Raw genomic sequence first — 14,627 nt, 5'->3', positions numbered from 1 at the left:
ACGATGGTATACGATGACTGGAAGTATTGACTCTCGCCATTTATCCGAAAATACTTAGTTAACAACAGTGTTGATGTTATGTCTTTGTATCTTGTGTTTATGTACTTCAATTTGTGATGTTATAAATAATTAACGGATGCTGATGTCTCCATCTTGTTCTAAAGTTATGTACTTTGTAATGTGATTAATAAAGGAGTTTTGCCATCATCCCACAATGATATGTTTAATTTGAAGGGTTCATTAATTGGGTAAATTACATATATTATAGGTTAGGCTGCGCCTATATACAATACTTATTTCACTGGTGTAAGACTAAATTAAAGAAAGATTCCAAAAGAATTCATTTTATTAAGATGAAATGACAAATATGCCCATAATTTAGCTCCGCTGCCAAAGCTCTGCCGCCCAAGCTCCGCCACCGACCGCCGCTCTTGATGCGATGTTCTTGATGTCTTGTACATATTTTTGAAAACTTGGATGAATTTGGACAATAAACTGCGTCTTCGCATTCGCTTTTTGCTATAAAAAATTAACGAATATTGAAATAAAAAGTAATTGGAAAATAAAAAGTTAAAAAAAATATAAAACAACTAAATTTCGACATTAAGGTGTCGAATATATGTCCATAAATTCGACACTTTAATGTTGAAATTTAGTATATTTGGACTAACAGTTAAATTTCGACACTAAGGTGTCGATTTTGTACTCTAAAATCGACATCTCAATGTCGATTTTTACCTATAAAATTCGACATGTACATGTCGACTGCGCCTGCGCGAGATTTAAAAAAAAATATGAAGCAACTAAATTTCGACATTAAGGTGTTGAATATATGTCCATAAATTCGACACTTTAATGTCGAAATTTAGTATATTTGGACTAATTTGCTAACAGTTAAATTTCAACACTAAGGTGTCGATTTTGTACTCCAAAATCGAAATCTCAATGTCGATTTTTACCTATAAAATTCGATATGTACATGTCAACTGCGTCAAAGCGGATTTTTTTTTGGAAAAACGACACTCTAGCTAAAAAACACATAAATGCATATCTTCTTGGGTTCTTCCACCGTAGAATCTTCTATTTTGATGTCTTCTGACTCTATACTTGCCATCTTTGTAAGATTTGTTGAGTTTTGATGATTTTGAATGTTTAGGTTTGGGTTTATAGAGGAGGAACGAGAAAGGTTTTGTGGGTTTTGGAAGATGGAGAAGATAAGAGTTGGTCTTGTGGTTTTGTGATAGGTTTTTTTGTATTTTTGAGTTTTTTGTATTGCACATTTGGAATTTTCTATTTTTTTAACAAGTAAAGGTATAATAGTATTTATACATTGAAAATTTTAATTTGGTCTTGCACTAGTGGAATTAGTCTTGCATATAGTCGCAGCCTATAGGTTACTAGTGAGAACTTCCTCTAGTCTTTTTTTAACGTGTAAATTACAACCACTCCCTGATGTACGGTCAATGTATGAAAAAACCCCTCTTGTTTGGATAATTACATCTAACCCTCAACTATAATTTTTTTCTTACATCTCCACCCTTATGGTGTCAAATTCAACATAATCATCTTGATTTCGTGGAATGTGCTCTAGTTTGTACTCGTTTTGTATAAAAATACAGTTTCTGATGCACCACAATCTGATATATATACAAGCTAAAAAACACAAATTTTGATCATCTTGCTTCAAAATGTGGAGTTCGAATGAGATAAAATGGCTATAAAAGTGATATTACTCTATATAATCTCGAATATTTCATTAAAGTTGAAACCGCAAGAATGGACGTGTAAGAAGATTTATAATTGAGGGGTGGTTGTAATTACCCAAACAAGAGGAGTTTTTTTTTTATAATTTAACCATACCTCAGGGGTGGTTATAATTTACCCTTTTTTAACTAGTAATTTGACCTATGTGATGCACGTTTCAAAAAAAAAAATACAAAGTAAATGAATTCATTTAGCAATTCATGAATCTTTAGAAGACACACAATTCTTTTTTGTAAACAGTTTGTGACGATTAAAATAAATCTACTCGTGCAATGCTCTACCTGTCCGATGTATGAAATATCAACATTTTTAAACATTATATAAAATCGCATAAAAAAAGGAACTAAGAATATCTCAATGGAAAACATAGTTATAACAAAACAAAAAATATCGTAAAAAGTCTTTGAGGGTCCATTTGGATGGAGGGATTTGGGGAGGGATTTGATTTGGGGAATGGATTTGAAATGACTCCGATTTTGGAGTCATTTGAAATCCATCACTATTGCTCCAAAATCAACTAAAAAGGAGGGGTGGGGATTTGAAATCCATCTCCAAATCCCTCAATCCAAACAAGTTCGAGGGATTTGTTATTATGGATTTGAAATCCCTCCCCCAAATCCCTCCATCCAAATGCACCCTGATTGATGTTACTCATGATGGTTCGCCGACGAAATAAAGCACTATATAAACAAAACAAAATTGTGAAAAAAATTGAGGTCTTCTGAAGTATGCCATAAGTCTTCTGCAAATTATGATTGAGAGAATCGAGAAATCTATCCACAAAACCTATGAACTTAAATTCTATCCATAAATATATCCACTAAAAATCTATACACAAAATATATCCACAAAATATCTGTCTACAAAATCTGCCCATCACTTGCTAAAATCTATCCACAAAAATCTATACTTCATCCATGTTCACACTAAATACTATAAATACTAGTTATACATTATGTTATCTAGGTCTGGGTATTTAGGATCGGGATTCGGGATCCCATCCCGTCCCGATCGGGCTTTGGCTATTTGGGAGTAGAAATTTTAGGATTCGGGATTATGGAATTCGGGATCGGGATTCGGATGAAAAATAGGACGAGATTCGGGAATGGGTCGAATCCCGTTCGGTATAATTTAATCCTGAATTTCTAATATACTTGAATAAATAAATAAATAATTTACCGAATTTCTTATGCTTATATGTATAAGCATAAGAAATAAAATTAGGGCAGCCCCTCTCCTTCTCATCCCCGCTCAACCCAAGTGTGAAGTCCCACCCCAATTTGCCATCACCACTCACCAGTTCACCACCGGCAGCTGCTTCTCTTCGCTGGCTGCTTCTTTTCCCCGGCCGCTCACAAGTCGCTCCAATTTATCATCACCACTTACTCCACCACCAGTTGACCACCCAACCGCCGCTCTTCGCCGCACACTGCTCTTTGCCGCTTCTCTTCGCCGCCCACCGCTCTTTGCCGCTTCTCTTCGTCAGCCGCTCATAAATTGGCATCTCACCTTCGACATCATCACTAACAGCCAAAAGTTTGATTGAGTAATGAATATATTTTGATTCCCTAATCCATCGTTGCTGAATTTTTTGTTGGATATTTTAATTTTGAATTAAATGTAAAATTGTCACTAATTGAACAATGCATGCATTTGTATCTTAGATTTTGATTCGGGTCTCATCTTTTTCAATGGACTCTCAAACTTCTCAACTGACGGATGAAAATGCAGACATTATTGACGACGTCGTTGATGATGAGATTAAGGATGCATCAAAACCTATAAGAAGAAAGAAAATGGAAAAGAGGTCAGTCTATTGGCATCACTTTGAAGATTTTATTGACGACTTTGATAAGAGACGGAAGGCTAAGTGTATTTATTGTGGTAAGATTATTAGAGCCGACAATGCTACTAATGGTATCACTGGTCTCGTAGCACACTATAAATCTTGCAAAGAAAAAAAACCCTATGAAGTTGCAACAAATCAATATCACTTGCAATATCAACCACTTGGGCCACGGCAAAAAGGTACACTTCTAATTGGCAATTCAACCAACTAAAAGCTATAGAAGAACTATGTCGTTTCATAATTTTGGATGAGTTGCCATTTAGGTTGGTGGAGAAATCGGGATTTCGGTATTTTATATCGATGATTTGTCCTATGTTTGTGATTCCATATCGAAAGACTATAACCAAAGATATTTTTGTGATGTATTTGAATGAAAAGCTTTTGCAGAAGACTTTTTTTTTTTTTTTTTGCAAAATCATTTTCAAAGAGTTTTTGTCACTACATATACATGGACCTCGATACAAAAAATCAACTACATGTCTCTTATTGTGCATTTTATTGATGATAAATGGATTTTACGAATATTGTTTTTTGAATTTTTGTCCAATCTCCAGTCACAAGGGCGTAGAATTGGGCAATGGTATTTTCAAATGTTTGAAAGATTGGGAGATTGATAAAAAGTTTTCACTGTAACCGTTGACAATGCTTCTTCAAATAAAGTTGCTCTCAAGTATTTGCAAGAAAGATTTGGCGATAATGAGAATGTTAGCACTTTAGGTGGGAAGTATTTACACGTGAGGTGTATTGCACATATACTTAACTTGATTGTGCAAGATAATTTGAAAGCTAAAAGGGAGAGTATGGCTATAACTCGTATAAGCGGGGATGTTAAGTTTATACTGAGTTCTCCAGCTAGGTTCCAAAAGTTCACCAACTGTGCACAACTTGAAAATCTTGAGTCAAATAAAATGTTGTGTCTTGATTTGCCAACTAGGTGGAACTCGACATACTTGATGTTGGAAGTTGCTACATCCCTTAAGAAAGTCTTTCAAGCATATGTAAATTAAGAAAACTTTTTTAGATTCGAACTTGATGATGGGGTGCCTAATCGGCATGATTGTGATTACTACTAGAAAATCACGATTTAGCGACGAACTTTTGTGATGGAATATAGATCCGTTTCAAAATTGACCAGTTAGCTTCGGAATTTGTGACGGACTATAAATCCGTTTGTTTGATGACTATAGTTTATATATAGCGATGGCATTAGCGACGGACGCTAAATCCGTCTCTAATTAAAATATTGTAGCGACAGATGCATCGACGGATAGTAAACTCGTCCCTTTGATATGAAACTTCACGTACGGAGATCACATACAAACAACAAAGCGATTTGTTAATTAATATATAGCAACAGAATTAGCTACGGAAAAAAAAATGCTTAAATTATAAATTTACAAAATAAGGAGCAAATTAACAATTTTATGTCATTATTAAATTGTGTAATAATAGAAATTATATACGGTGCTGATAGCATTCCTTATTAAATTAAATTAAGACTCCTTATTATAAACTAATTAAGTCATTAATTCTCTCTCCTTTTCTTATTTGAACTCCGATTCTTTCTCTCTCTAAACCCTTGTTCCAGAACTCTCGATTCTTTCTCTCTCTAACTTTTATATCGTCGTTTTGAGAAGAAAAAAAAATCCCCAAATTCTAATCTCGAGCAAACACTAATTTTCAGAAGAAAAAAAATCTGCTGCTGTTTCTCGACTCAGACGGGCATCAAACATTCCACGTTGGTGAGTTCTCTTTCAACTTCCCCTCCGGCGAAAGTACTTCTCAAAGCGAGGTCCAAAATCAGGTAAACTTCTACCTTTAATGTTATTGATTTTCTTAAATTAATATGTCTCTCGTCTCTCTTGGTGTATATTGATTGAAGACTTTGGGGACATTATGTAGTTAAAAGAGTAAATTTAGCACAAAAACTTACGGGAATTTCGATTCTGTAGACTTACTCAAAATTTATAAATATTAGGGGAACCCTTATCTTTCACTACTAATTGGATTATGTGTATAATTTTTGGGATATTGCTGATTATATGCTGACAATAATTTGTGGCACTGTTCACAAGAGCAATTGTTTATTTAACATTTTTTTTCTTGTGTGTAATTCATCAACTTCGTTTTTTGAATGTAGCAATAATGAGTTCTATTAGAAGTGATCGTACTTGGATGTATAATAGACTTGTGAAAAGTCGAAAAGGATTGACAGATGAGTTTATAAGAGTTTACAAACGACTAACTCACAAGAAAGAATTGCTACCAGACGAACTTTATTGAAAGTGGACAGAGATAGGTAAACTTTGATCACCTTATTTAATAGATATATATTGTGTTAACATAAATATTTTTGATTTATTTATCCTTCAAGTGCTACGAGAAAATTGGTTGCAATATTCAAAAGAGCATTCAGTGGTTCATGGCCTACGTGGAAGAAGGTACCGGATTATGTTAGAGACCGTTGGTTTAATGTATTTGAGGTATGTTTACTTTAGATTGGAAAAATTCTACAACTAGTTCTTGAGTAATTACTGGTGTTGATTTGAAGCTGCATTTTATGTTTATGCACTTTTCTTGAGTGAATTTTCTAAGTGTACCTCAACATACTGTATATGCATTCTCTTTTCGAAGTGATAGTAGGCTGAATATGATAGCGTGGAAGGTGATTTTCCTAGTAATATAACATCATATATATGTGCAACACAGTAATTTATAGTCTGGTATAATCTTGAATACTTTAGTTTGTCTAATTAATATTTCACAAAACATGTCTTGCATTTCAGAGCTTCTCATTACTTTGAATTCGCTTTAAAAATAATATAATATTCATTGTCGCTCATGATTTGAAAATTATTTATGTGTTATTTATATTGAATACATGCAGAAGTTGTACTATTGGCCCGCGGAAAACCACACGACAATAAGAAGACATTTTGAACATAAATGAAGTTTAAGTTTGAGCAATAGTTTGAACAAAGCGAGAAAACAATTTCATGAGAAAAAATATAATAACGAAGTGGATCAATCAGAATCATTGGAATGAGTTGTTGGCTTATTGGAACACCCAAAAGTTGAAAGTTAAATCGGAAATTAATTCCGATAACAGAAACTCAAGTCATGATGGTTTAGGTCCCTCGTTGCATACAAGAGGATCAATTCCAGTTTCAGAATATAAAAGAAAATTCGTAAGTGTTAATTTCGATATTTTATAATTATATTTTATTTTACTAACACCAATTAACTATGTTTTTTATTTTATTTTTAGGTGAAAGAGAAAGGGGTAGAGCCTACTGCTTCTGAGTTATTTTTGATGATTCACAAAACGAAACAGAATAATGATTGGGTTGATGGAAAATCAAAATATGTCTGGGTAAGCATCTACTTTACTATAATATAAAAATGTTATGCTGCAAGAATTGAGTTATGGATGAAATTTCTTATGATTATTTTTTAATATTTTTTTTGTGTGTTTTCAGTTACTGCTTCGGAATATTGATCATGTTGTTAGACAAGTTTCATTTATTTGATCATGTATTATATTGTTTAATGAAGAAATGTATATTTATTCAATATATATTAATTCTTAAAATTTGTGATGTTTTAGGCTAAATTTCAAACCATCGTCAAGAGTCGTCATTCAAGTGACATGTCTGGGACACAGGGTGGTGACGAAGGAAATGAAGACGCAAGAATCGAAAATCAAGAGGAAGACGAAGAAGAAGATGGAGATGATGCATTCATGGCAATAGCATCAGCTCTTCCTAAAGAAGTTATTGATAAAGCGTGGCTCGAGGCAGTTGGAGGCCCAATAAAAGGAAGAGTTTACGGTCTCGGATCGGAGTCCAGTTCTGTTGTACAAGGAGGTGGTCCTACATTTCATGCTCCAACCGGTTCTTCATCAGCATCATCTGTACCTTCTCAAAGCTTATTTGAAACTCCTTCATTCGAAGAAGCTGCTAATCGAGCGGTACGGTGGAGCAAAAAATAATCATTCAAGAGATGCGTGAAAGACAACCTGAAGGAGCTGGTAGAGATGGACAGTAGCATCGCACTTATATGGTAGATTTTTTTTTTATCACGACTATTTTTCATCGTTTGGAAGACGAGTAGTAGCGCTTAGCCTTACAATCTTGAAGATTGTGTTTTGAATTACCATTACGTGGATATTTAGATATGTTAGCTCAGTTGGAAGTTGTGTTTGGGTTAATTTTATGGATTTTTAGGTCGGTGGTTTTTATCTTATTGTTGACTGGATGTTGATTATGGCAGAAAGAATAGTGTTTGATTTTTATCATGTGTTTGTTGTCTTGATTTGATTGGTGGATTATGGGAGAAAGTGTGGTGCTTATTTTTTGTAAGGAGGTGACTATTCCAGTATATAATGCATTGAAATGGTTTTTGGAACACATAATTATAAATTTAAAATTATGTTTTTTAATTAAAATTGTATTAGCGACGGATTTAGCGGCATACACAAAATTCTGAAAATTCAGTTTTTCCGACGGATGTAGAGACGGATTTTGCTACAAACACCGGCGACGTAAATTTTTCCATTAGCGACGGACATGGTCATCACCGCTCAAATATCACTTGTCAAGTTTTAGCGACGTCTGATTATGCATTAGCGACATATTTGTTCGTAGCTACGTTAGCAACGGATTTTTGTTGTTTGTCTCTATAGTTAGCGAGGCCGGATTTGGTGATGGCATTTGCGACGGCCTGAATCCGTCGATAACTATATTTTGGCGACGGATTAAATGAATTAGTGACGGATATATCCATCACTAAATCGTGATTTTCTAGTAGTCTCTTGTTGAAGTTTTTGAGCCATTTCTATAATCTAACTCTCAATATTTTTGGCTTTTTATGTGTGACAACCAATCGTGTTTTCAAAGAAATCGGTGCAATATCTATGTTGTTTACTACGTAGTTGAATAGTGATGATTTTCAACTAAGTGAGATGGCAAAACAAATGAAGGAGAAGTACGACTTGTATTGGGGGCCGATTCACAAAATAAACAGGATTATATATTATGCGGGGATTCTTGATCCACGTCGTAAATGGGCTTATATGGAGTTTTAATTTGACAAGATGTACCCTTCTCTATCGACGCCGATGGGTCAGGTTGTCAATCCAATGCGTGGAGAAATGAAGCAATGAGTTCTTCAAGATTTTAAAGAGTTGTTTGACGAGTATGTTCAAATCCATGGTGTTGCGGTCCGATCAAGTTCTGGTCAAATAGCAATCAATGAGAGTTCACTTCAGAGCTTGAGTCGAGATGGTTTATATGACCTGGATGATGAGTTTAAGAAGTACAAGAAAGGAAAAGATAAAAAGGAAAGGTACGAGTTAGCTAAGTACTTGAATAAGGATTGTCAACACGGTGGGCCAGACTTTGATATCTTGAAGTGGTGGAAAGTAGAAGCTCATAGGTTTCCAATTCTTTCTAAGATGGCTCGTGACATTCTAGCAGTTCCAGTCTCTACCGTTGCTTCTGAGTCTGCATTTAGCACGGGAGGACGAATTCTTGATGCTTTTAGGAGCTCTATATCTCCTAGAATAGCTCAAGCCCTTCTTTGTGCTCAGGATTGGTTCCGATCGGATTCAAAGCCAGTATCTCTGAAAGAGGACTTATACGAGTTAGATAGACTTGATAAAGGTAAATTATTTTAGCATATTTTTCTCATTAATTTTCATCCATACTTTTTAAACGATATTATGGTACTTACACTTATGATTTTGTTTATTCTTATAGAGTTGGTAGTACTTGGAGCTGATTCGTCCGTTCTCAATTCATAAACTTGGAGTTATTTTGTTAGTTTTGCAACTGATTTGCATTTTGCGTCCATAGAATTTGGTGTGTTGTTTGTGGTGTTTATGTTTGACCTGTGTAAACATATTTTATGTTTCTGTTAATGGTGAACGACTTTATTATTACTTCAACAATATTATAGTTTTCCATCTATGTTTATTTTTTAGAATGCAAAAAAATAAATAAATAAATAAATAAATAAAAAAAAATAAAAAAATAATAATAATAATAATAATAATAATAATAATAATAATAATAATAATAATAATAATAATAATAATAATAATAATAATAATAATAATAATAATAATAATAATAATAATAATAATAATAATAATAATAATAATAATAATAATAATAATAATAATAATAATAATAATAATAATAATAATAATAATAATAATAATAATAATAATAATAATAATAATAATAATAATAATAATAATAATAATAATAATAATAATAATAATAATAATAATAATAATAATTCTTTTTAGACAAAATTTGAGATTTCTCTGTCTCAATCCCGAATTCCCGAAATATTTAGAGATCCCGATACACTTGGATTAAAAAGTTTGGGACGGGATTGGGATTTAATATTCCTATCCTAAATCCCAAAATCCCGAATCCGAAATCCCGATCCCGAATATCCCAAAATACCGTAATCCCGTCCGGAACTCACCCCTAATGTTATCATTCACCCATAATGTTATCATTAACCCCTTCAGTTTAGATATAAAAAATAAGAGCATCTCTAGTGAAGCACAGATTGGGTGTTTTTGTCGGACTCCAAAAAATATAGGGATTTGAATGTGCTTTAGTGGGTTCAGCTTTCTTCCTCAAATATGCCACGTGGACTGGGAGTCCTTAATTCATTCACTACAGTTAAAACTTGTTTTGGGAGATGATTGCGGGCCCATATATATTATTTTAATTGGCATCCATTGAATTGTGTGCCATATAAAACCGTGTTACTCTTGTTCTTTTTTTTTTTTTTTACTTTTTTGTTTAATAATGTTTAATTCTATTTTATGAATTGATTATATATATATATATATATATATATATATATATATATATATATATATATATATATATATATATATATATATATATATATATATATATATATATTTGTTTTCTTTTGGTCAAGTAATATTTAATTCTATTTTATTATTTAATTATATTATATGTTTTTTAGGGATTACAATATTAAATTCATTTGCTTTAATATTAATAGTAACAGAAATGTTACATGTAGATTTATCAATAAAAAAAATTTATATTTTAATTTTAATAAATTCAATTGCAATATAAAGTATAGGGTAAATAGCACTTAACCCCCTTGTGGTTTGGACATTTTGCACATGACCCCCTTATAGTATGAAATTAAGCACATAATCCCCTTGTGGTTTTGACATTTTGCACATGACCCCATTATGTTATGAAATTAGGCACGTAACCCCCTTGTGGTTTTGACATTTTGCACATGAGCCCCTTATGGTATAAAATTAGCACATAACCCCCTTGAATAAAAAACGTTAAAAGACTAAATTACCCCTATCAAGTCAAAAGTTCTTGTTTTAATTTAAAAATAATTATTCTTTAAAATAAAAGGCTTAGTGTACTTTTTTGTAAAATGAGAAATATAATAAATTATTGTATTTTTTAATTTTTACAACACAAAAGATATATAATACAAGTTATTGTACGATTGACAATATATTCGATTTTAAAAATCAATTTGAAAATATTTAACATTATCATTAATTACGATGATTATATTATAGTTGTTATCGAACTTTACTTTTTTAAGAAGCAAAGTCTTTATTTTTTTTTTTTATTCTTTTGGAAAAATCTAAAAAAAACATTTCTCTAAAGTTGAAATGAAAATTAAATTAAAGAAAATGTATGTGCTGTAAAATAAAAAAAAAACACAATAATATATTATATTTCTCATTTACAAAAAAAATATATAAAGTTTTTCATTTTATAGAATAATTATTTTTAAATTAAAACAAGAACTTTTGACTTGATAGGGGTAATTTAGTCTTTTAAAGTTTTCTATTCAAGGGGGTTATGTGCTAATTTCATACCATAAGGGGGTCATGTGCAAAATCTCAAAACCACAAGGGGGTTATGTGCCTAATTTCATACCATAAGGGGGTCATGTGCAAAATGTCAAAACCACAAGGGGGTTATGTGCTTAATTTCATACCATAAGGGGGTCATGTGCAAAATGTCCAAACCACAAGGGGGTTAAGTGCTATTTTACCCTAAAATATAATACACGAAACATTTATTTTGTTTTTTTTTAAATATAATTAATTTTAAGTCTAATAGTAAAAGACAAATTACAAATTTTTTTTGTTCATGATGAATAACAATGTGAATTCCTATTGATTGCTCCACACATGTCTCTCATATTCATCACTTTTATTAAAAGAAATGTCACAATAAATTTTCATGAAATTTAACTTTATTAAATTCGATTACATATAAAATAATATTTTTATGAAATTGCTGATGGAGTATCTAATGATAGCTCACATGAACTAACACGTCCTCATGGTAAGAAAACCGCAACAAAAATTCTTGAAGAAAGAAAAATCTCGCTTCCCTCGATTTATTTGTGGAAGAGTTTTCTAATATGAGGAAAGAACAATCAAGTCGCTTTGAAGATGAGGGTATTAGGAGAAATGCAATAGAACAACAGAAATTACAAGCTAAAATAGAAACAAAGAGAATGGAAATTGAATGCAAAACAAGAACATCAATAAAAACAACGCAAGCAAAAAATAATGATGATGGGTCCTGAATCAGCACCTACTGAGGAAGATAAAACTTGGATTATTGAACAACAGATAGAGATCTTGAGTTGTATTAGCAATAATAAAAAATAATTTTGTACAAGTCTTTTTCTTTTATCTATATTTATATGTCTATAGTTGCAGGGATGTTTCAACAAACTTGTTCAACTCACTGATGTCTAGTATGTTATGTTAATTTTATGTTATTCATGTTTTTCGAATGTTTTTAATTACTTTATTAATATAAAATCAATCCGAATAATATAAAATAATACATCTTACAACGTAATAAAAATATTAAGATAATATATTATTTAATTAAATTAATAAGAAATTTTATACGAAATTCAATATAATTAAATATAAAATTCAAAACTTAATTCAAATATTATGTTTAATTCATGAATATTTTATTGACTATACATTCCCAAAGGTCAAATCATACACTCCAGAACTCACAATTCTAACCACATGGTCAGATTTGACCAACAATATAGGGGATGTTTGGTTATGTTTCCAAAACGAATTTCTAGTTTTCAAAATTTCTGATGGAAAAAGTAGATTATTGGTTTTTGTGTAGAAAATGGGAATATGTTTGGATGAAGGTGTATTTTTAGTTTTATGTAGGTGTAGAAATGAGAATATGTTTGGTTGTGGTGAATTTTCTCTACGAAAGTACGTGCAAAAGTAGAATATAATGATTGATGATGATGATAGTGATGATGATGATGATTATTATAATTATTATAATAATAATAATAATAATTATTATTATTATTATTATTAATAAATAGATTATTGTGATTATTGTTATTATTATGATTATTGTTATCATTATGATTATTATTATTATTATTATTATTATTATTATTATTATTATTATTATTATTATTATTATTATTATTATTATTATTATTATTATTATTATTATTATTATTATTATTATTATTATTATTATATTATTATTATTATTATTATTATTATTATTATTATTTTTATTATTATTATTATTATTATTATTATTATTATTATTATTATTATTATTATTATTATTATTATTATTATTATTATTATTATTATTTTGATTATTATTATTATCATTATTATTATTATTATTATTATTATTATTATTATTATTATTATTATTATTATTATTATTATTATTTTATTTTTAGTAGTAGATAGAGAAATTGTGAGGAAAGAGAGTGTAGATATTAATGAGGAGAGATGAGAGAGAGTGTGAATATTATTGAGGAGAGAGAAATGAGTTGTTGGAATAAAATATATAGGTTAGTAGTAGGTTTTAGTAGGTTTGAAAATTGAAAAAAATATGAATAGTGTCTTTTCAATAGAAATTTGATAAGAAAAAATGGGAATTTCTGGATAAAATTGTGAAACAAACATGATCTCGGTTTTATGAATAGTATAAAACTGGAAAGTGGGTTTGGAAATGAAACCAAACATCCCCATAAACTCTAACATGAAAAGTAACATTTCATGCATGATTCTCCAGAAAGTATCATGATCAATCAAGACATTCTCATATTGATCATCCGTAACGAATAAATCGTGTATTTTTTCCCCCATATAAGAGTGGAAACGTATATACACATCGAGAGAAGTGAGAAGAACTTTGCAAAGAAAAAATTGATTCGAATAGACCAGAATTTTGCAGCTATAAAAAAATTCAATGGCCATCAATTATAAAAAATCAACCTAAATTATGCACCTTCTTATGGAGATCTTTCATACATAAATTAATATATAATAATATATTTTGTTTTGTTTTTTTTCTTTTCTGGTTTTATATTCTTATTGATTTCAATTTTAGAATAATTTTATTTTATTATACGTTTTGATACATAAGTAGAACATGAAATTTTCTACTTATTTGATTTTTATTTTAATTTTTTTTTTATAAAATACATTATGTAACTTTTATTAATTAATCATAAATTATATATTAAGCAAAATTATACGTAATCACGTGCAACGCATCGTGGTGCTTGCTAGTTATGATTAAATATTTGATTATATTACATGATTACTTGATTATTTGATTCACATTATTATTGTATTCGATTTAATTTGAACACGTAACCAAACATCCATGCTAATTGATTATGCTAAACCGATGAATTTAAATTTATTAAAACTGCATGATAACAAAAACTTGTTATGATCACTCTGGTCATTAATTAACACCTTTCAGTGTAGATCCATCAATCAGGTTCATCTGAAGTATAAAACAAACAACAAGTAAGAGAAAGATAAGGAACGAAACCATATACATATATATAAAAATTAAAAACTAGTGGTGGAAACAACACCCAACAACTCCAAACTCTATAATACTATTTCCAATAGTAACTATATAAAATGCAGAAG

At 30.5% G+C, this 14,627-nt stretch overlaps 1 protein-coding gene across 1 annotated transcript; it reads left to right on the top strand.

The window, feature by feature from the left end:
- The first annotated feature begins 5,513 nt into the window (after window positions 1-5,513).
- Window positions 5,514-7,604, top strand: LOC148766524 (uncharacterized). The gene is made up of 5 exons (XM_088826665.1): window positions 5,514-5,912; window positions 5,988-6,096; window positions 6,501-6,801; window positions 6,882-6,986; window positions 7,221-7,604. The coding sequence occupies exons 3-5, from the start codon at window positions 6,610-6,612 to the stop codon at window positions 7,602-7,604; spliced, it is 681 nt and encodes a 226-aa protein (XP_088682791.1). The 5' UTR covers window positions 5,514-5,912; window positions 5,988-6,096; window positions 6,501-6,609.
- Window positions 7,605-14,627: the final 7,023 nt, after the last annotated feature.

Source organism: Erythranthe guttata, chromosome 12 (genome assembly GCF_056151865.1).
Source record: "Erythranthe guttata isolate IM_541 chromosome 12, IM_541, whole genome shotgun sequence".
NCBI classification, from domain to species: Eukaryota; Viridiplantae; Streptophyta; class Magnoliopsida; order Lamiales; family Phrymaceae; genus Erythranthe; species Erythranthe guttata.
The sequence above is the reverse complement of the archived record's forward strand: the minus strand, read 5'-3'. Positions and strand labels throughout refer to the sequence as shown.

Excerpts from the sequence above, each read along its gene's own strand:
- LOC148766524 (XM_088826665.1), top strand. The coding sequence starts at position 6,610 with ATGAGAAAAAATATAATAACGAAGTGGATCAATCAGAATCATTGGAAT. Across the intron at positions 6,802-6,881 it reads CAGAATATAAAAGAAAATTC|GTGAAAGAGAAAGGGGTAGA; the intron begins GTAAGTGTTAAT and ends TTTTATTTTTAG. Across the intron at positions 6,987-7,220 it reads GAAAATCAAAATATGTCTGG|GCTAAATTTCAAACCATCGT; the intron begins GTAAGCATCTAC and ends GTGATGTTTTAG.